The sequence below is a fragment of the Hypanus sabinus genome, chromosome 6 (assembly GCF_030144855.1).
Source record: "Hypanus sabinus isolate sHypSab1 chromosome 6, sHypSab1.hap1, whole genome shotgun sequence".
Classification (NCBI taxonomy): Eukaryota; Metazoa; Chordata; class Chondrichthyes; order Myliobatiformes; family Dasyatidae; genus Hypanus; species Hypanus sabinus.
Window position 1 is genome coordinate 114042422 of NC_082711.1, and position 23360 is coordinate 114065781.

The following is a 23360-nucleotide window of genomic DNA, read 5'->3' on the forward strand; positions in this document are numbered from 1 at the left end:
CATGGTCCTTCCATGATCGTGATTGTTCTTGACCAATCTTTCTACAGAAGTGGTTTGTCATTGCCTTCATGTGGGCAGCGCTCTTTGAGTACAGAGTGTGAAGCAGCAGTGACCAGCGACTGTGAGATGTAACACAGGCAGACAGCAGCCGGGAAGGATCCCATAGAAGCTGGGTGTCAGCGCAACTCAAATGTTCATGAGCAGAAATGAATTGCCCCACGGCTCAGTGGGCAGGGACTCCCTGAGAGGAACCATGTTGAGTGCGTCATGGGTTCTCTTGCTGACATCAACACTGCAGCTCTCACAGGGAGCAACTCTACTCCGCCAGTCAGCATGCTTACAGGGAGCGTTTCTGTAAGAAAGCAGCATCCAAATTCAAGGACCCCTACCATCCAGCCCATGCTTTCTTCTCACTACTACCGCCGAACAGGAAGTGTAGGAGCCTTAAGTCCTGTGCCACCAGTTTCTGGAACAGTTATTTCCCTACAGCCATCGGGCTCCTAGACTGGAGTGGATACCTTCACTCACCACAACTCCTAACTGATTCCATAACCTCTGGACTCACTTCTAAGGGCTCCATGACTCACATTCTCGATACTACTTCTTTACTTGCACCACTTGTCTTCTTTTCAACATTGGTCGTTGGTGATGCATGTCTTATTTCCCTGTAAATGCTTACAGGAAAATGGATCTCAGGTGGTAGATGGTACTTTGATAATAATTTTACTTTGATGTTGACTTCACTGATTGTTGCAGGAGTTGATGTTGGGAATGGTGAGGGTGCAGTGTGTGTGGGACAGGTGACAGAGAAGGAGTGTCCAGTTTGGGGGTGGGGGGCATCGTGTGCGGACACACCCTGCCCTGAGACACCAGGCAAGGTCATTTGATTCCAACAATTCCTTTATTGATCATAACAGAATGTCTCTCTGGTGCTTCCCACTCTCTTCCCTCTCCTTTTTCCTTTTCCCAAACATGATTTCCCTCTCCCTGTCCCCTTCCCACTCTCAGTTCACTATGGAGACCCATATCAGAATCAGGTTTACCATCACTCACATATGTCATGGAGCGTGTCTTGTTTGGTGGCAGCAGTACAGTGCAATTCATGAAATTACTACAGTGCTGTGCAAAAGTCTTAGGCCCCAGGGGGTGGGGGGTGTGTGTACCTAAAACTTTTGCACAAAACTGTACATAAGACGATGATGTAAAGCAATAATGACACATCTTAGCGCTTTCATTCCTCGGAATTCACCACATACGCACACAGCAAAGAGAACTGTGGTGTTAAGTCTGATTGAATTGAGTTAGGTTGCAGATAACTCAGGTAGAGAGAACGATAGGGAATGTTTTGGAAGTGGAAGTACCGGTGATAGAGTAGGTATGGGATGGAGGTTCGTCATCATGACCACATACACAGTGATGAAGGGTTTGGTTCAACTTCGGACAGACATCAGGAAAACCGGGGGTGATGGGGAACACAGACTGTGTGGGGTACAATTTGGCTTCATTCAGCTGAAGGTGTTTTCTACTCATTCAGTTCTAGATCTGAGACAAATGCTGTGCCTATCAGAAGGAGTTTCTGAGGACAGGTGAGTGCAGTCAGTATTCGTGGTGAATCTGATGTGATGATTTTATGGGGTACACTGGTAAGGAGACCAAGGATAAATTCCTGGAAGTACCAGAGGAAACTGGAAGAGAAATCATTGCTACTGATTGTGAAGCTGTGATTTGATGGTTCTGCATTTCTAATGTTTAGGGATGAAGGTGGACGGATACAAACTTTGTTTTCATCTGACTACAGATTTCACAAGTTAAATAATGCTTTCACCTTCATTTCTACATTTAGCTTTTCCAGCAGAGGCTCATTTGTAGGAAGTCACTTACCTTTCCCCAGATCAAAGACAAATTGCTCATTTCTGTCTCTACTCGAATCAAACTTTCTTCCATTCTGCAGGGTCCCGGTGTAGTGGACAAACACTTTATCTCCAATCATAGGAGACTCGGCATCGATTCCTGCCTTCTTGACAATCTGGGAAGGCAAAGGGAAACATGAGAGGCTGGCAAACACAGCAACAATCATTACTAAATGCCCCATAACCACCATTGCCTCATATCTTTTCCATAGAGGGAGGCTAATTGGCCCACGGACACCCAGAGCATCCCATCATTTCCACTCCTCTACTTACTTCCTTCTGAAATAACCTCTCCCAGATGCTCACCAGCTTTTCCCCCCGCCTTCCCCACTGGTTCCTTTACCACTCACCTACCCTGGGGTTGATCTACATCATTTGCATTCACTTAAACTTACTTCCTTTCGGAATCATGCCTTCCCATTTCACTTCCCAACTTTGTTGGCTCTCTTGGCCTTTGATAACAGTGCAGCAGAGTTCTGGGAAGAGAGCCTGGAATGCTGCTAAAGTAGTGTAGAAACTTCCATTCCCACCTGCAATTCCAGAACCACTTGAGAAGTTTGACTTCACCAAGGACAAATTACCCCCTCTGATCGCCATTTGCTCGACAGGTTAAGCATTCCTTTGCTCCACAGCGTGTATGCCAGCTCACCAAGAGTTCTCTGAATATACTCGAGTAACATTTTCTGCTTTCTTACTACCGGTAGATTTTCCCTCCAGGGAAAAAACTGGCCTGGTTCTGAAATATTTCTGGATCTTTCATCCTCCAGGTCTGAATGGAAGAATGACACAGTGCCTCAGCAAGTGGAGCTGTTGTGTCCAGCTTCAGCAGTCTGCATGCTTACAGCCTTGACACTCGGAACATCCCTCAACGCTTCTCAGGCCTCTGTAAGCGATGTCTCCCGCAACGCTAACCACACTTGGATGGTGCTTGCCCATTCAACTAAGTTTGCAAAATGTGTTAAAGTTTTTCCCAGCTCTGGTTGTCGAGTAAATGTATGTCCCTTTCAAAATGGTAACTATCTCCTCCATATTAGCTAATGCCAGGTGATGATAGTACTCACAAAATTGTGATAAAACAGAGTACACACACTTATGGGATTGTCAGGTAATAAGCCCATTAAACCATAAGATATAGGACCAGATTAGGCCATTTGGCCCATCATCTGCTCTGTCATTCCATCAAGGCTGATCCAATTTTCCTCTCAATCCCAATTTGAGAAGGATAAGGGCAGCTCGGAGGTGTCATTGTTGCAGTTGAACAAAGGAGACTATGGAGCCATGAGGGAGGAGCTGGCCAAAGTTGACTGGACGGATATCCTAGCAGAAAAGACAGTGGAACAGCAATGGCAGGTATTCTTGGGAATAATGCACAAGGTGCAAAATCAGTTCATCCCCCGGAGCAGGAAGGATTCAAAGGGGAGAAAGGGGTCATAGTGGATGACAAAGGAAGTCAGAGATTGCATAGCATTAGAAAAAAGGAAGTATGACAGAGCTAAGGTGAGTGGGAGAACAGATGATTGGGAAGTTTTTAAGGAACAACAGAACTTAAATAAAAAGTCAATATGGGGAGAAAAAATGAGGTACGAACGCAAGCTAGCCAGGAATATAAAGGAGGATAGCAAAAGCCTTTTTAGGTATGTGAAGAGAAAGAAGATAGTTAAGAACAATGTTGGGCCCTTGAAGAATGAATTAGGTGAAATTGTTATGGGAAACAGAGAAATGGCAGAAGAACTTAATAAGTACTTTAGACCTGTCTTCACTAAGGAAGACACAAGCAATCTCTCAGATGTATGGATGGGCCAAGGACATAGGGTAACAGAGGAAATGAAACAGATTGACATTAGGAAGGAAACGGTGATGAGTAGACTGATGGGAATGAAGGCTGACAAATCCCCAGGTCCAGATGGTCTGCATCCTAGGGTACTAAAGGAAGTGGCCCTGGAAATTGCGGATGCATTGGTAATCATTTTCCAATGTTCCTTAGATTCAGGATCAGTTCCTGAGGATTGGAGAATGGCTAATGTTATCCCACTTTTTAAGAAAGGAGGGAGGGAGAGAACAGAGAACTATTGTCCTGTCAGCCTGACATCAGTGGTGGGGAAGATGCTAGAGTCCATTATTAAGGATGAAATAGTGGCTTATCTAGATAGCAGTGATAGGATTGGGCCGAGCCAGCATGGATTTACCAAGGGCAAATCATACTTGACTAATCTATTGGAGTTTTTCGAGGATGTAGCCAGGAAGTTAGACAAGGGAGATCCAGTGGATGTAGTGTACCTAGATTTTCAGAAGGCATTTGATAAGGTCCCACATAGGAGATTGGTGGGTAAAATCAAAGCTCAGGGCATCGGGGGGAAGACATTGACATGGATAGAAAACTGGTTGGCAGATAGAAAGCAAAGGGTAGCAGTGAATGGGTGTTTCTCGGAATGGCAGGTGGTGACTAGTGGGGTACCACAGGGCTCGGTATTGGAACCACAGCTGTTTACCATTTACATCAACGATTTAGATGAAGGCTTTGAGAATAACATCAGCAAGTTTGCTGATGATACTAAGCTGGGTGGCAGTGTGACATGTGACGAGGATGTTAAGAGAATTCAGAGTGACTTGGATAGGCTGGGTGAGTGGGCAGATACTTGGCAGATGACGTTTAATGTGAATAAGTGTGAGGTTATCCACTTTGGGAGTAAGAACAGGAAGGCAGATTATTATCTGAACGGTGTAATGTTAGGTAAGGGAGAAGTACAAAGAGATCTAGGAGTCCTTGTTCATCAGCCACTGAAGGTGAATGAGCAAGTGCAGCAGGCTGTGAAGAAGGCTAATGGAATGTTGGCCTTTATTACAAAGGGAATTGAGTACAAGAGCAAGGAAATCCTCTTGCATTTGTACAGGGCCCTGGTGAGACCACACCTGGAGTATTGTGTACAGTTTTGGTCTGAAGGGTTAAGGAAGGACATCCTGGCTGTAGAGGAAGTGCAGCGTAGATTCACAAGGTTAATTCCTGGGATGTCAGGACTGTCTTACGCAGAGAGGTTAGAGAGACTGGGCTTGTACACGCTGGAATTAAGGAGATTGACAGGGGATCTGATTGCAACATATAAGATAATTAAGGGATTGGACAAGATAGAGGCAGGAAATATGTTCCAGATGCTGGGAGAGTCCAGTACCAGAGGGCATGGTTTAAGAATAAGGGGTGGGTCATTTAGGACAGAGTTAAGGAAAAACTTCTTCTCCCAGAGAGTTGTGGGGGTCTGGAAAGCACTGCCTCAGAAGGCAGTGGAGGCCAATTCTCTGGATGCTTTCTAGATAGGTACCTTATGGATAGGGGAATCAAGGGATATGGGGACAAGGCAGGAACCGGGTATTGATAGTAGATGATTATGGCGGTGCAGGCTCGAAGGGCCGAATGGTCTATTTCTGCACCTATCATCTATTGTCTATAATCTCCTGCCCTCCACATATCCATTCATGCCCTGACCAATTAAGAATCAACCTCTGCCTTAAATATTCATAAAGGCTTGGCGTCCACAGCTGTCTGTGGCACATTCCACAGACTCACCACTCTCTGGCTAAAGAAATTCCTCGTCATCTCCATTCTAAAAGGACACCCCTCTATTCTTAGGCTGTGTCCTCTGGTCTTAGACTCTCCTACCATAGGAAATATCCTGTCCACATCCACTCTATCAAGTCCTTTCACTATTCAATAGGTTGCAATGAGATCACCTCTCATCCTTCTGAATTCCAGTGAATGCAGACCCAGAGCCATCAAACGCTCTTCACATGACAAGCCATTCAATCCTAGAATCATTTTCGTGAGCTTCCTTTGTATCCCCTCCAGTTTCAGCACACCCTTTAAGATAAGGGGCCCAAACCTGCTCACAGGACTCCAAGTGAGATCTCACCAGTGCTTTATAAAGCCTCAACATTACATTCTTGTTTTTATATTCTCGTCCTCTTGACATGAATGCTAACATCACATTTGCCTTCCTCACCACAGACTCAACCTGCAAATTAATCTTGAGGGAATCCTGTGCAAGAACTCCCAAGTCCCTTTGTGCCTCAGTTTTTTGTATTTTCTCTCCATTTAGAAAATAGTCAACCCTTTCATTTCATCTACCAAAGTGCATGCCATACACTTCCCGACACAGTATACATTCTGCAATTTCTCTGCTGATTCTCCTATCTGTCCAAGTCCTCCTGTAGCCTCTCTAATTCCTTAAAACTACCTTTCTCTCCACCTATCTTCATATCATCTGCAAACTTTGCAACAAAGCCATCAATTCCATCATCCAAATCATTGATACATAATGTAAAATGAATTGGTCCCAACACAGACTCCTGTAGAACACCACTACTCACCTGCAGCTAACCAGAAAAGGCTCCCTTTATTCCCACTCTTTGCCTCATGCCAATCAGCCACTGCTTTATCCATGTTAGAATCTTCCCAGTAAGACCATAGGCTCATAACTTGTTAAGCAGCCTCATGTGTGGCACCTTGTCAAAGGCCTTTTGAAAATCCAAGTAAACAACATCCCCCAATTCTCCTTTGTCTAACCGCTTTGTTATTTCTTCAAGTAATTCCAACAGATTAGTCAGACAAGGTTTTCCCTTGAGGAATCCATGCAGTCTATGGCCTATTTTATCATATGCCTCCAAGTACCCTGAGATCTCATCCTTAATAATTGACTCCAATATCTTCCCAACCTCTGAGGTCAGACTAACTGGACTATAATTTCCTTTTTTCTTCCTCTCTCCCTTCTTGAAGAGGGGTGTGACATTTGTAATTTTCCAGTCTTCTGGAACCATTCCAAGATCTAGTGATTCTTGAAAGATCATCACTAATACCTACATGATCTCTTCAACCACCTCTTTCAGAACCCTGGGGTGGTCCAGGTGACTAATTTTACCTTTCCTCTGGTTATGGTAACTTCACGCAGTTTATGACCGCTGACATCTGGATTTTCCACCATTCTGTTAGAGTCTTCCACTAATTCAAAATACTTAGTTAGTTCATCCGCCATTTAGATTTCACCCTATTACCACCTCTCCAGCTTTGTTTTCCAGCAGTCCGATATCCTCTCTTGTACACTTTATGTATCTGAAGAAGCTTCTGGTATCCTCTTTAATATTATTGGCTAGTTTACTTTCATATTCCATCTTTACCTTCTTAATCGTAGATTCACTAGGTTGATTCCTGGGAAGGCAGGGCTGTCTTACGCAGAGAGATTGGAGAGATTGGGCTTGTACATGCTGGAATTGAGGAGATTGAGAAGGGATCTGATTGAAACGTTTAAGATAATTAAAGGATTTGATAGGATTGAGGCCGGAAATATGTTCCAGATGTTGGGAGAGTCCAGTACCAGAGGGCATGGATTGAGAATAAGAGGTCAGTTATTTAAAACAGAGTTGAGGAAGAGCGTCTTCTCCCAGAGAGTTGTGGAGGTGTGGAATGCACTGCCTCGGAAGACGGTGGAGGCCAATTCTCTGGATGCTTTCAAGGAGCTAGATAGATATCTGATGGATAGGGGAATCAAGGGATATGGGGACAAGGCAGGGACTGGGTATTGATAGTGAATGATCAGCCATGATCTCAGAATGGCGGTGCAGACTCGAGGGGCCGAATGGTCTACTTCTGCACCTATTGTCTATTGTCTATTAATGACTCTTTTTAGTTGCCTTCTATTGGTTTTTAAAAGCTTCCCAATCCTCCAACTTCCCACTAATTTTTACTGCATTATATGCCCTTTCCTTGTCTTTTATGTTGGCTGTGACTTGTTTTGTTATCCATGGTTCTATCATCTTGCCTTTAGAATACTTTTTCCTCGTTGGGATGTATATACGCGGTACCTTCTGAATTGCTTCCAGAAATTCCAGCTGTTGCTGTTCTGCCATCATCCCTGCCAGTGTTCTTTTCCAATCAATTCTGACCAACTCCACTCTCATGCCTCTGCAATTCCCTGTACTCCACTGTAATACTGATACATCTGACTTTAGCTTCTCCTTCTCACATTTCAAGGTGAATTTGATCATATTATGATCACTGGCCCCTCAGAGTTCTTTTACCTTAAGCTCTCTGATCAATTCTGGTTCATTGCTCAACACCCAATCCAGAATAGCTGATCCCCTCGTGGGCTCAACCATCAGCTGCTCTAAAGGCATTCTAGAACTGTAAGGGTTGGAAACATATGCATAATTCACAACCACCAACATTGAGTTGGGGCTCACTTTAAAAGGCTGGTCTGATGTGATGACATAATGATGTGAAGTTTTTTTTAAACCACATTTTATGTTCTGTGCTTGGTTGACAATAAAGGAGTTGATATGGTTTCCCTTAAACCTAAAACGCATCTGTTATTTTATCTACAAAAACCTGAAGGATAGTGATATCATGGCCACCATAAATTTTTGTGGATGAGATTACCAAAACAAAAGATGGAGGCTAATCCTGCACAGTGCATGCAGCATCTTTTTCAGTCAGTGCCCAAACTGCACACAGGAAATTCAATATCAGACTGCCTCTTTCATTGCTAGAGCTGTGTGACACACCACACTCCAATCACTCCTGACTGATGGACGTCATTGTGTGCTTGACTATTCAATGGGCAGCTCTCCCGATTGGCTCCCATCCCCAAATAATATCGAGAACACACTTTGCCTCCCTGACCAGTATTATCTTTAAGGTTAGATAGTTTTTGAATATCATAGGTATTTGATTCCCAGAGGTCACAGTGCATTTGAACCAATACTTCTGGGTCATCAGTCTGAGCCTCTGGTCCAGTAACCTAACCACAAAACCAACTTACCCCTGCTTTACCCCAAAATTTCATATTAGTGCCATCTTCGTGTTCTCCTTAGTCGAAAACACCAACAATTCTTCCAGAATTCCAAAGCTCAAAGCAGAATGTTTTGCCTTTAGGGCAAGAACTCTGTTTTTGTTTTATTTAGAGAAGCAGCACGGTAACAGGACCTTCCTTTCTTTCCTTTTTAAATCTTTTTATTAATTTTAAACAAACATAAATGAAACATGAATACAGAGAGTTTGAAAGCACATAATTAATAGGTTAAGTATACTTTCATATAGATGATAATCCATAGATAATAACCTCCCAAACTCACAGTAATTGCGGAAAAATGGAATAAATAAGAAGAAAAAAAATCCCCAAAAAAGAAAAAAGAAGAAAAAAAAACCTAACCAACATGGGCCATTGCATTATGTCAAATATACACAGCAGCGTCAATAACTCCGCACCTCCATCCAAATAATTAAGGATAATAGAAGCAGGGTTTAGGAAAAGTCAGTTAAGCTCATATCAAAATGTTGGATAAATGGTCTCCAAGTTTCTTCAAATTTAACTGAAGAATCAAAGACAACACTTCTAATTTTTTCTAAACTCAAACAAGAGATAGTTTGAGAAAACCACTGAAATATAGTTGGAGGATTAATTTCTTTCCAATTCAATAGACTAGATCTTCTAGCCATTAATGTAACAAATGCAATCATCCGTCGAGCTGAGGGGGATAAACAAATATTATCCACCATCGGTAAACCGAAAATTGCAGTAATAGGATGCGGTTGCAAATTGATATTCAGAACTGTTGAAATAATACGGGGAATATCTTTCCAGTAATTTTGCAAACAAGGGCAAGACTAAAACATGTGGGTCAATGAAGCGACTTCAGAATAACATCTGCCACAGGTTGGATTAACATGAGAGTAAAATCGAACAAGTTTATCCTTGGACATGTGAGTCCTATGTACAACTTTAAATTGTGTTAGGTTATGTTTAGCACAAATAGAAGAGGAATTGATTAATTGTAAAATTTTCTCCCACTGCTCAGTGGGTATAAGACAATGAAGTTCTTTTTCCCATTCCTTCTTAATTTTTTCTGATATTTTTGGCTGTATTTTCATGATCATGTTATAAATGATGGCTACTAAACCCTTCTGGCAAGGATTCAGAGCTAAATTTTTTCCGTAATGTCCAGGACCTTCCAACCCAACAAGCCTGGGTCACCCAATTACAGCCATGTGACCAATCAGCCTACTAATTCATACATCTTCAGAGTGTGGAAGGAAACTGGTGCGACCAGAAACCATGCACACGGTCACGGGGAGGACATAGACAGCGGCAGGAGTGAACCCGGACTGCAGGCGCTGTAACGGCATCACGCTGACCGCAACGTTACCGCCACCCATTCATCTGTGTTAGCTGCCCGTCAGACTTGGTACTCTGACAGTGTGCTGGGGGTACGTGTGAGGGTGAAATTGACCCTCAGCACCGGTGAGTTGTAGCTACTGGGTGATGAAACTCCCACTCCCTCAAAGAGGGAGAACTTCTGTGGCTCAATTATATAAAGCCATGCCAGGGGCTTTGGAGGGGCCTGTAAGAGGTGATCCCCAGCAGGCATCACACGCTTTGTAGTTTGTCTTGGGAGATGGTGGTGACCATTAGGAGTGCAGGAGCTAGGGCCCCACACTAAGTAATGTCTTTTACTTAGAAATTACAAGGAAGTCCTGCAAATAGAATAAATGGCAAAAATACTAAGAAGCTGGGCTCTGAGTCAAGTCTTCAGGAGCCTTGACAAGATTACTCAGCACCTGGAGTCTGATCTCCTGCACATTACTGAAGGAGACAGGATAAGTTACATGCTCTGTGTTCGATCTGTTGTCGTGACCTCATAAGGAGGCAAACTCAAGGGGCAGCCTCCTGTCCGGTCCGCTCTTCTAAAGGATATCGAGTGAACTACCTACACAATAAAGATCACCAGAGCAGGAGCGGAATGGAGGCTATTTACTACCGTGCTAGTTTTGAAACCGCTGCATTCATCTCATTTGCCACCTTCATATCAAAGGCAGACCAACAGAGTTGTCAATAATCCACACCACAGGTCAATATTTGAATAATTTAAATGTTCTTTATGGTAAGGTGTGGCACATTTTGATAAGAACCATTGTGTGGAGAGCAGGATGAAGGTTTACTTTGCTCAGCAAAATGACTGAGCATTTCCCTAGAAGAGCTGGCTGCAAGGGGGCAGCCGGGGGGAGTGCACACGTCACTATCTCTCTCCTCCTCCCAGGCTGCCAGCATGATATCCCTGGAATACAATGTTCATTGTAATGAACACGGCCAGCACGGTAGCGTAGTGGAAAGTCCAGAAGAGCCTATTCTGTGCTGTTTCTCAATAAATGAATAAATAATGATAACTAATACAAAGGAAGAAGGGAACCTTTCAAGCCCTTGAGCCTCTTAAACCATCCAATGAGAACCTAACAGATGCTGACCTCATTTTCCTGCCTTTGGTCCAAATGCCTTGATAAGTTGAAAAGTTCTCTTGGTATTAATCATGAAGATACTCATTTGTTCCTCAGGATCCAAACTCCAGAGCTGTGGATTTTTACCATGCTTTGTCTGAAGGATGGCTTTCTGGTTTCAAAGCTCAAAGTAAGTTTATTATCAAAGTACACATATATCACCGTATACAACCCTGAGATTCATTTTCTTGTGCATACACGATAAACCTATAGAATAATAACTATAACAGAATCAATGAAGGGCTGTCCAACTTGGGGTTCAACCAGAGTGCAGAAGACAACAAACTGTGCTAACACTGAAAAAAGAAATAATAATAAGAAATAAATAAATAAGGAATAACTATCGAGACCATGAGATGGAGAGTCCCTGAAAGTGAATCCATTGGTTGTGGGAACATTTCAATGATGGGGGTAAGTTGAGGAGTAATAACTGTTCCTGAACTTGGTGGTGTGGGTTCCGAGGCACCTGTACCTTCTTCCTGATGGCAGGAGTGAAACAAGAGCATGACCTGGGTGGTGGACACTGCTTTCCTGCGACACCGGTCTGTGTAGATGTGCTCAATGGTTGTGAGGGCTTTACCCACATGATGGGCTAGGCTGTATCCAATACTTCTTGTAGGGTACTCACTATGAATGTTATGCCTGTACCCTGTAGCAGTAGGTTGGATGTTGTTGTTACGACAGTTCTCCATTGTTAGTTCCACCACCAGAGGAAATAATTACTCCATCGTTCTGTACAAAATCTTCTCAAATATTAATTGACTTAATTAGTCATCTTATAATCAAAGGAAAGGAAGCTGGATTTATGTAAGCTCTACTAATAATATAACCCACTGAAATCTGCTGTCCAGTTGCTGGTGGATCTCTGTTCCATCTCCAACCAAGGCCCAAATTACACAACCCTCAACTCACTTTAGTGGTTCTGCTGGGGTCTAACCAGGTAGGTGGGGATGAAGGAGGGATAAAGCTTCTTCAAGCCTCCAGGAAGCTTATCTACCAACTCTACAGAGCGGTAACTCGAGTGACCAGCTTGGATCCTGACCTCAGCAGGGCTTTGCATGCATCTCCCTTTAACTGCGTTAGCTTTCCCCAAAAGGCGGCATCCTCAGCACCTTACGTTCCTCCCTATGCACTCGCGGCCGTGTGCTCTGCCGATCAACAACTTTGCACGATATGTCACCGAGATTTGAGGTGGGGTTGCAGGGATACAGTGAGGGATGCGATGGTTCTGATAGCTAACATGGACCTGACTGGCTGCACCATTCCTGATGAAGGGTCGTGACCTTTATGTCCAAAAGCGCTGCCTGACCCGCTGAGTTCATACCAGCAGTGCTCTGTTTGGTCTCAGATTCCAGTCACGTTTGTCCTGCGATTTGTTTTGATGATGTTAAAGTTTTTGCCTCATAAGAGTTCTGCACAAGCTGAAGTACAAGGTGTTCTGTGAAGACAAGGTGTTATTCTGCACACTGATTCTAAGTAGGCAGCAGGTTGCAGAGAACTTTATCATGTTCTGCTCTTCAGCAACATGCTCGTCATACAATATCACCAACGATGAGTGGATGGCAAAAGCTGGCTCAAAATGAGACCATGTGGCTCTTTATGATCAACAACCCAATCAAAGATTCCTCCATCTCTGTAAATCTTCCTGTCCGGGAAATTTAATCGAGTTACATCGCGTTGCTGAGTCGGAGGAGTTTGAGGAGATTTGGCAAGTCATCAAAGATACTCACAAATTTCTGCAGATGTATGGTGTTGAGCATTCTGTCTGGCTGCATCACCATCTGGTATGTGTGTGTGTGTGTGTGTGTTGGGGGGGCACTGCTCGGGATGGAAATAAGCTGCAGAAGGTTGTAAACTTAGTCAGCTTCATCACAAACACCAGTCTCCCCAGCATCCAGGACGTCTTCAAGAAGCATTGCCTCAAAAAAGGCAGCATCCATCATTGAGGACACCCATCATTAAGAACCCTCGTCACCCAGGACACGCCCTCTTCTCATTGCTACCATCAGGGAGGAGGTACAGGAGCCTGAACATACACAATTCAGGAACAGCTTCTTTCCCTCCACCATCAGATTTCTGAATGGGCATTGAACACAAAACACACCCTCACTACTTATTTTTTGCATGACATTTAATTTAACATATATATATATATAACATCTACAGTAATTTACAGTTTTTATTAGTATATATTGTTTAGTACTGCTGCTGCAGAACAGAAATTTCATGACATATTCCAGTGTTATTAATCTTGATTCTGATAAATGAGAACCAAGTGTTCTGGCACATTATTCCCAGGTTATTGTTTTTCTTTACACACCTTACGACAAGGTGCTAAAGTAACACAAGAGATAAAACTGGTAAACTGATTTATTGTTGCTGCACGTACTGAGAGAGAGTGAAAAGCTCAGTGTTGCATGCCAGCCCTACAGGTAATTTCCTCACATCAGTAGCAGAGGGGAACAAGGTAATGGAATGCAGAATGAGGTGTTACAGTTACAGTCCAAGTCCAGTGTCGGCAGACAATGAGAGCGAGGGAGACTGGGAAATCAGGAGCCTTGTAACAGCAGGACACAAGCTGTCCTTGGGCAGAGTAGTATGTGCTTTCAGCTTGTTTTTAGGGTGTCGAGTATTTGATTGTTCCTGGCATTTACAGTACTGTGCAAAAGTCTTAATCTCACACAGTATATATAGGTAGGGCGCATAAGACTTTTGCACAGTATTATATTTGTCAACACAGAGGAGGGAGCGAGTTTGTAAATCTGGCAGGAGCAAATGATGTTGGGAATGGCGAAGGTGGAATGTCGCAGAGGGGTGTGAGGCAGGTGGCAGAGAAGGAATGCGGGGGCAGACACACCCAGCCCTGAGACACCAGATTCCAAACAATGTATTGATCATTACAGAACATCTCTCTGGTGTTTCCCACTCCCTCCCCTCTCCCTTCTCCTTTTCCCAAACATGATCCCCCTCTCCCTGTCCCTTCCCACTTTCAGTCCTCATTAGAAACCTATATCAGGTTTCTCATCATTCACATGTCATGAATTTTTTTTTGCAACAGCAGATTTACAGTGTGATCCACTAAATTACTATAGTACTCTGCACATGGATGCCGGCTTGGACCAGAGCCAATAAGCAGGTGACACAGGTCAATCAGATGACCCCCAAGCCAACCAGATTGAAATGCAACATTTGAACTTGTAAGGGAAGTGTATAAACTGAGAGGCTTTGAATGTGAAGCAGCTACAACTCCGTGGACAGCAACCATCATGGAAATGGAGCACTCACATCGGAGCATGGACTCTTTCCTATTCTTCAGTCATGGGGGGGTCAGGGAAACATGTAGGTGATTGGTTGGGTAAATTTTTATTTGAGACAATGAAGGTGCTTGTCAGCAAATATAGATCTCTCTGTACCTAAATGATCATTGTTTCTAAGGAGTAATCCTTGTAACAAGATGGGAGACTATTTGTCAGAAAGGGTGGGCAGAACTGACATGGAGTCTTCAACCTGACGTAGATAAAACAGTACAGCACAGGAACAGGCCTTACGGCCTGTGATGTTACACCAAATTAATTATGTTAATGACAACTCATTAAATTAATCCCTTCGGCCATACCTTCTTTTGTCTGTATGTTCACATTCTCATCTTGGAACTTCTCAAACAGTCCTTTTACATTTGTCAGTGCCACCGCTCCTGGCAGTGTGTTCCAGACAGCCACTGCTCTCTGTGTAAAATTCTTCTCCTTTGAACTTTCCTCCTCTCATGTCCTCCAGTACTGGACTTCTCAGCCCCAGGCAAAAGGTTGTCTACTCTATCTATGGCTCTCATAGCCTTATAAACCTCTACCAGGTCTGCCCTTAGCCTTCAGAGCAAACAACCATAACTTGCCCAACCTCTCCTTATGGCCTCTAATCATCCTGACATGTTAATGCTGCCACTATCTTTCTGCATCTTCTGCTTTTACTTCAGGTAAGTGCTACCCCATCACCTGTCGTTCGAGCAGGCCGCTCTCTGAGGTCTCTTTTCTTCTCCCTAGTCAAAACTCAAGCCTCTCCTGCCAGTGTCCTCATGTCAATATGATAAAGTGTCCCCGCATGTCAGCTTGAGTTTGTTTGTCTGGCTGAGAGCGAGCCAATTTCACATTGTGTGCTCTGCACACTTGGAACATTTCCTGTTGGCTTTCCCACTTCTGTCACATAGTGCATACACTCGAGTTTCCAGGTCATGTTGTAAGAAGGGCAGAAACATTTGGGGAGTGATTCCATCTTGATATCCCCTTAATGTTGAGAGACCAGCTTATCAAATACGGTGTAGTGTTACAATCATTCTTTGCCTTATCTTGTTCTAAAATGCAAAGAACAGTATCTGTCCTCCTAATTGTGGAATTCCCTTTCTAAACACAAGCCACTGTGCCCCCAGGTGGATGAAATCCAACTGCAATTCACAGAGTAGCCCTCCGTGGATTTCCCCAGCGGTGATTTTCCCTGTGGCGGGCAGCAGAGAGATTCCCCTGTTGTCGGATCAGTCTCCTTACAGCAGACAATCTGCTGGGGGAACTCAGTGAGCTGAGCAGCATCTGTGGAGGGAAAGCCATTGTGGATAGGTCGGGTCAGAACCCTGCATCAGGACTCAGAGTGAAGAGATGAGACAGTCAGCATAAAGGAGAGAGGAGAAGAGTTGAGACAGGAGTTTGAGGTGATTGGTGGGCCAAGGAGGAGTGAAGGGGCATTGGGGGGAGTGTGGTTGGGAGACAGTGGCAAGTGGATAATAGATGGAGTCACCACTGCCCACTGCTCATTATATTGGCCATCTCCTCTCCACATCACCCCCACTTTAGAACCCCAATTTCTTTCAGCAAGCGGGTGACATTTGCATATGGATGTGATCGCAGGTTGTGCTCCATGTTGTCATCAGCTCGTTCAGTCAACTACATGAAACAAAAGGCCTTGCACTCAACATTCGCAGGACTAAGGTCCTCAACCAACCTGCACCACACTGCCCCCATCATGCCAGACATCCTCGATGTGACTCTGGAAAACGTGGACCACCTCCTATATCTCAGAAGTCTCCTGCCAGCAATATTGATGATGAAATTCACCATATCCTTCAGTGCACCTGCACAGCTTCTGGCCCTTTGAGGTAGAGTGTTTGAAGCTCAAGAGCACTGTCAAAGTTCACAATCCATCTACTTATCCTTGGCCTGTTATGTGAACACACATTGAAACCCTGGAAGCATGTAACCTGCACAAAACCCTCTAAGTCTGTAATAAGTTAGGACGAAAGCAACTACATTAGCTTCTCCAAGGCTACTGAGTGGCCTGTTGGAGCATGCAATGCCAGCCTCCCAAGTAGACACTTTGTTCCATGCTCTGTGACAACAAGGGAAAACTGAGGGAACACTTTAAGGATCCTGTAACTTCTCCTGACCAGGGAGAGGTCAGAATTTGGGATGGTATTCTCTCACCATGTCAGAACCCAACTCTTATCAGCCCTGTTTCAAAGTTCAAAATTTCCCAGTAAGCTTGTTATCAAAGCACATATACCCAACCCTGAGATTCATTTTCTTGTGGGCATACTCAACAAATCCATCATAGAGTTGTAAGCATAGTAGAATCGATAAATTAACAAAAGGCTGCACCAACTTGGCATTCAACCAGTGTGCAAATGACAACAAACTGTGCAAATACAAAAAGAAAAAACAAATATTAAATAATAAGCAATAAATATCAAGAACATGAGATGATGAGTCCTTGAAAGTGTGTCCTTTGGTTGTGGAAACATTTCAATGATGGGGCAAGTAAAGTTGGGTGAAGTTATCCCCTCTGGTTCAAGAGCCTGATGGCAGAGGGGGAATAACTGTTCCTGAACCTGGTGGTGTGAGTCCTGATTCTTCTGTACCACCTTCTTGATGGCCGTAATGAGAAGAGAGCATGATGAGGGTGGCAGGATCCCTGATGATGGATGCTACTTTCCAACAACAACGTTTTTGTGTAGATGTGTTCACTGGTGGGGAGAGCTTTACCCATGGCGGACTGGGCCATATCCACTACTTTTTGTAGGATTTTCTGTTCAAGGGTATTGCTGTTTCCATACCAGGCTGTGATGCAGCCAGTCAGTATACCTTCCACTGATTCAAACTGATACATGTCTTTCATGAATCTTCTCTTTTTCTAACTACATAGCTTTTTCATTTATTGTGTAGCAGTCTTTCTTTCTCATTTCTATTCACTGGATGACTTTATCTATAGCTAATCCTCCGGACAACCCTGGCCTCACGTTATCAGAGATAATTGTTGGCATAGCCACCCTCTGTGATTTAAAATTAATTTGATGTTGCTTCTTCCCCATTTTGATCTAGGGTTTTCTAACTGAAACAAGAGGATCTAATCCATACTGCAAAATGCTGATCTTCATGCCATTGATTCCCTGGGTATGTATGTCTATGGCACTAAACTTGAATAAATAAATAATGGCTTAACAATCACTAATCAAAAATGCACAAATGAGTAAAGTTAACTCTGTTTCTCTTTTCTACAGAAGTTGCCTGATCTGCAGAGTATTTTGAGCATTGTGTTTTTATATCAAACTTGATAGTTTCTTGACTTTCATTTATTAGTTTTGCTCTGCTCTGTGAACATAGATTTTGAACTTTCCCTTGCATATATCTTTCAGAAACAGGTTACAGAAAGTCAGTCGATATCCAGACACAAAACACAGCACAAGACCAAACTTCTGTGCGGGAAAGAAAGACATCCAGCGGAAGAGCTGTTACCGGTGGAAATGCTCAGCAGACCAGGCAGCAGCTGCGTCTCTGTTTTCAAATTAAATATTTGATGACAGAGGTACAAGAGACTGAATCTGGAGCAACAGACAACTTGCTACAGGGATCTTTCATATCTCTGGTGAAAACCTTGCGTCCTTGCCTGGAAGCGAGGGAAGATAGAGAGTATAAAGAGAAGATGAGGAGGGGTGTTGCAAGGGTCAGTAGGTGATTGGTGGACTGGCTATGGGTGAAGGATGATGGGCAGATGGACCCAGGTAGACCTCTCAATAGACATTCAGTTCAAAGGTCATTGAGCCAATCAGTTAACGCTGTTTCTCTTTGTATTGTTATTGCCTTATCTGTTGATTATCTCTGTATTTGTTTTTATTTTACATTGAGTCAGAAACAGCTATCATCAACTGATTCAATATTTTAAAATAATAAAGAATATTATATTTCAGATTAACAAAAACATTACTAGGTCCTAACATTAGCAGAAGATCTCCACTTTCTCTAACTTCTCACAGGAGTTCTGTTACAGCAAGCCACACAATTCTAACAAGAAGAATTCCTCGATCCATGCACAATGTACACAGATCATGTGCAAACACAATAAATTGAAGTGTGGCGCTTGTACTTAAGGTGTGAACACTTCTAGGTGTTAAATATTCAGGCAGTTATCCATATGCTGATTTGCTGGAGTACAATGCTAAGGGTAGTGTTAAATTAAGTGTGATAAACATACATGGGCCTGTCAGATTCTATTTCACAATAGTATTTTTACTCGTGTTCATTATAAATCCCTACATCCACATTCATAAATGAATCTGTCTCCAACAGGCATTGTGCACGCTCCCTCTGGTGATGGCACCACAAAGCCTTCATTGACTCAAGAGTTCAATACAGATTAGGTATGCAGAGATTGGAATTAATATTGGAAGACCGACATAAAGTGCATTTGATCTTTCTGGACAGCCAGATTAATCTAGAGCAGGGGCTCTCAGCTTATTGTATGCCATGGAGCCCTAATATTAACTGAGCGGTCTGTGGACCCCAGGTTGGGAACCCTTGATCCAGAGGTACTGATCATTTTCTCTCTAGGTGGGCACAATCATGTGGACCAGGAACAAAGCAGTTTGGCACACAGTCTAACTCATCTCCGGAACCTAGGTAAGGGCTGAAAGATATCTCCAGTTTATATCCTACCCTCGCTTTTGAATGCTCACAATTCAGGCAGATTGTTTTCACTGTGTAACAAGACAAAGCACTTCTGTCCCAAGACAAACATCCCCCGTTTCAGTGGCTTAACCTTGGATTCAGGGGAACGTACATGCTGCATGACAATGATAAGCCAGATGAAGCTTCTGTTCCTGTCCTTCAGCAGCTGGCAAGGCCCGGTGACAAGGACAGCAATGACACCATGAACTCAAAATAAAACCTCTCTGTGCAAACAAAATAGTCTGTCACCACATTGCCCAGATAACAAAGACGGGGAACTCTGCAACATGTGCGATCAGCAAAGGACATGGATTTTCTCCAGAAACCACCTGGTTGCAGTATTGCTTCGAATGGGCTCGTCTTTCGAGCAATAATCCAGAGATTAGTTCAAATCCCCGCAAGGTTGCTGGAGAACATATATTTAATTTAAATAGGACTTTTTTTTTAATGGTTGACTCATTAATAGTGACCCATAAAAATATTAGTGTCATTAAAAATCTATCAATTAACCCAGCCAGCTTCATATCAGAAAGAATCAAAAGTTCAGATTATTGTAATGAAAAGCTTACTCACAGGCACCCAGCATCAGCTACATACATTCACAAGAAAACATAATCTAGACGTAAATTGTACAAGATAGAACAAAAACCAAAGTTTATTGCAGTGCAAAGTAGCCGTAGAGTTGCTATACTGAGATAGTGACTAGAGTTGTGCATCTTGCTTCAAGAACTGAATGACTGAAAGGAAGTAACTGTTCTTCAGCTTGGTGGTGTGAGACCAGGCTTTGGCACCTCCTGCCCAATGGTAACTGGGTGAAGATGGCATGGCCCAGATCTTTGATGATGGATATCCTCTTCTCGAGGTAGCACGTCATGTGACCCCATACCAGACCAAGAAGGCTACCCTTCAGTAAAAGTTTAGCAAGCTATCTAGTTATCAAACTGCCACACAAACCAACAAAGAAAGTTAAACTGGATACTGCATTCAGAAGGAACTGCAAAAATCAGGGCCTGGTGCCCCAATTGGAAAGCTCTCCCACACATCAAGTCAACAGAGGCATACATGGTTGCTGTCACAAAACGTACCAGACTCCCTTCTCATAATCTCTGGCTATACCTGTCCACACAGCAAGACAGGCAGCAGCTACAATGACTCAATGGTAAAGAGATGGGAGAAGTGACTGCATTGCCATTGTCACCAAAGCCCATGAAATCTCATGGGATCAGATAACCTACAGGTAAGGAGACATCCTAGTTATTACCGCTACTTAACCTTCCTCTGCTGATCCTCAGTGCATTTGAACAGTCTAGTTTCAGAATAGATTCAAAAACTGGCCATCCATGAGGCAATGTGAACCATTCACCATGGGTGTGAACTAGTAAAATCAACAGTTAATAGCCAGAACACAGCAACAATGCATTGGGATTGATGGATAGCTGAGACCCCGTTAGTAGGGATAAAAGACAGGTTTGGGGAGCCACACCAGGGGACGCTGACTGAGTGTTGTGAACCCACAAGAAAGGTGGGAGCTTCGGAGACTGAATCAGGAGATTGGTCAGTAAAGCTCACAATGTGATCACAGGGCCGGTGGGGACTTGTGTGTGTGTCCACTCATGCCAGAGTGATGAGTCCACCACAGACGAACGGTCTAGCTGAAGAACAGAGGGGTCATAGCTGAATGACCACACGATACTACGGAATAAGAAAGCAACAGAAGGTTTGCCTGCTGCAGCTGTTACATCTCTCTCTCTCTCTCTCTCTCTCTCTCTCTCTCTCCAACGATTACAACAACCATAACTACCTCAGCACACATGAACTGAACTTTATACTTTCCTATGATAATTCATTTACCCCTAGACATCGATAGAGCTTGTTTATTATTGCTTATTATTATTCCTACACTTTTAGGTTTATTATTGCTAACTTGTTTTATATGTATGTTTGCTTTTTTAATACTGTGTTGTGTAGTTTACTAATAAACACCCTTAGTTTTGGTCCCACCAGACTCCAACAGATACTTCTATCTCTGCCGGTCTGACAGCCAGTTACAGGGTACGTAACACCTCCAACACCTTTGCGTGCTGCTCCAGAACCAGCTATGCCTTCAGCTAAGTCATTCCAATACTATGATGTTATAGGCAATGTGAAAAATTGATTAGGTATGTCCTGCTCACAAAAGACAGGACAAATCCAATCCATCTGAGATGATCTTAATCCATTCTATGCATGTTTTGAACAGCAAGAGTTTGGAACATTACCATCAACCCCAACTGTCTCCAATGAACCCATTGCAACTGCTGTAGACATAGGATCGATCTTCCTGGGAGAGAACCTGCAAAGAATAGCTTGCTCAGATGGTGTCCCTCACCACGTCCTTAGGCCCTGTGTAGATCCACTGACAGGGGTATTTACAGACATTTATAACCTCTCTCTCTGCTTCTGAGGTTCCCACCCACTTTAAGGAGACGACTATCATGTTAGTACCTAAAACACACAAGGTAGCATGCCTTAATGGCTACTGTCCAGTTCATTGTGAAGTGCTTCCAGGTGTTAGTCATGGCATATATTTAGTCCAGTCTGCCAGACACCCAACCCACAGTAATTTACCTACAGCTGAAACCAATTTATAGTGGATGCATTCTCCTCGGCCCTCTCCCTGGAGCATGTGGACCATAAAGATACCTATGTTAGACTATTCTTCATTGACTACAGCTCCACCTTCAATACTATCATTCCAAGCTAACTCCAAGACCCAGGAGTCAATACCTCCGTTTGCAACTGGATCAAATGGTATCTCTCCATTGGAGTCACACCTTGTACGAAGATTAGTATAGTGGTCCTGGAGACAAGCTAGCTGATCTCCAACAACTATAACCATCTTCGTACAAGACGTGACACCACTCAGTGCAGAGATTTCCCATGATCCATCGGTGATTCTCCATCTATTGTAGAGCACAGCAGAGTGGCACCCTCTATGACAGTAGTGGGGTGGAGATACGTCTCTAATAAAGGAGGTTAAAGGGGCTCCTTCCCTCCCTGAGCTTGCAGGTCAGCCTGGAGCAATGTGTAGCACCTGCTTAGCCCCATGATTAGGGTCACATCAAGTCATGGGAGCAGGTGGTGGACGGTCGTATGAGCAGCCTATCACAAGTCCTGGTTATGCGACCACTGACACCAAGCAGCCATTTCTGAAGAGTATTGGTAATGGCTGAGGCCGCCCATCTTGTATAGACATTGCCCAGAAGAAGGCAATGACAAATCACTTCTGTAGAAAAACTTGCCAAGAACGATCATGGTCATGGAAAGACCGTGATCGCCCATGTCATACAACACAGCACAAAATGGACAGTGGCACAGTTAGTGGAAATGCAGCTTCATGGTTCCAGAGATGCACGACCAACCCCGACCTCCTTCATTGTCCATATGGAGTTTCCATGCCTTCACTGGCTCTCTGCATTTCCTTTGGGTCTTCTAGTTCCCTCCCGCTTCTTCAAGATCCATAGGTTGTAAGGTTAATGGGTCAGTTTAACTCTTGGGAGAATTGATAGCAACATGGGAAGAATACAATGTGATTAGCATAGGTTGAATGTCAGTTGGTGCAAAGGGCCTCTTTCCACACTATACCACGCTATGACTCTACAAGAACAAAATGGGATTGCACAATGCTCAATTCCACTCACAAAGTTCAGGCACGCAATGAAAAGAGGCACTGAAGTACTTGGGTTGCAGAACACAAAAACCAGCTCTAATGAAAGAAACTACCAGGCAGTTTCATTACAAGCGGAAACTCTCATTCTCAACTTGTCAGAGTCACAGCAGGAAATGCAACCATATAAATAAGATTAGAAACTGGGTGGGAGTATCATCTCTGGACTCCTTCAAGCAGCTCTGTCATCTACAAGATACAAGAGAAGAAAACGAGAAAAAGCAAAGCACAAGACAGTCTGCTTGGTTGGCACTCCCCGCCTCCTCCAAACTTAAAGGATCTACCATCAAGAAGAGCAAGGATAGCTGGTTCACCACTGCCTGCAGGTTCCCTTCCTCCCTGATAGGGAGTTGTTTCCCCAGTCCTTCATCCTCACCAGGTCTAATTCCTGGAACTTCAACACCATTGTAGGAGCACTTCTACACAAGGAACTGCAGCAGTTTATCACC

General features: G+C 43.6%; 1 protein-coding gene across 3 annotated transcripts in view; it reads right to left on the minus strand.

Annotated features, from left to right (window-relative positions):
• The window catches only part of LOC132395766 (peptidyl-prolyl cis-trans isomerase FKBP5-like), a 291454-nt gene that overhangs the window by 165402 nt on the left and 102692 nt on the right, over positions 1-23360 (minus strand). For all 3 annotated transcript variants that reach the window (XM_059972769.1, XM_059972770.1, XM_059972768.1), the window contains one exon: positions 1882-2026. In XM_059972769.1, the coding sequence (XP_059828752.1) occupies positions 1882-1990 (109 nt within the window). In that variant the 5' untranslated portion in view covers positions 1991-2026. The remainder of the gene's footprint in view (positions 1-1881; positions 2027-23360) is intronic.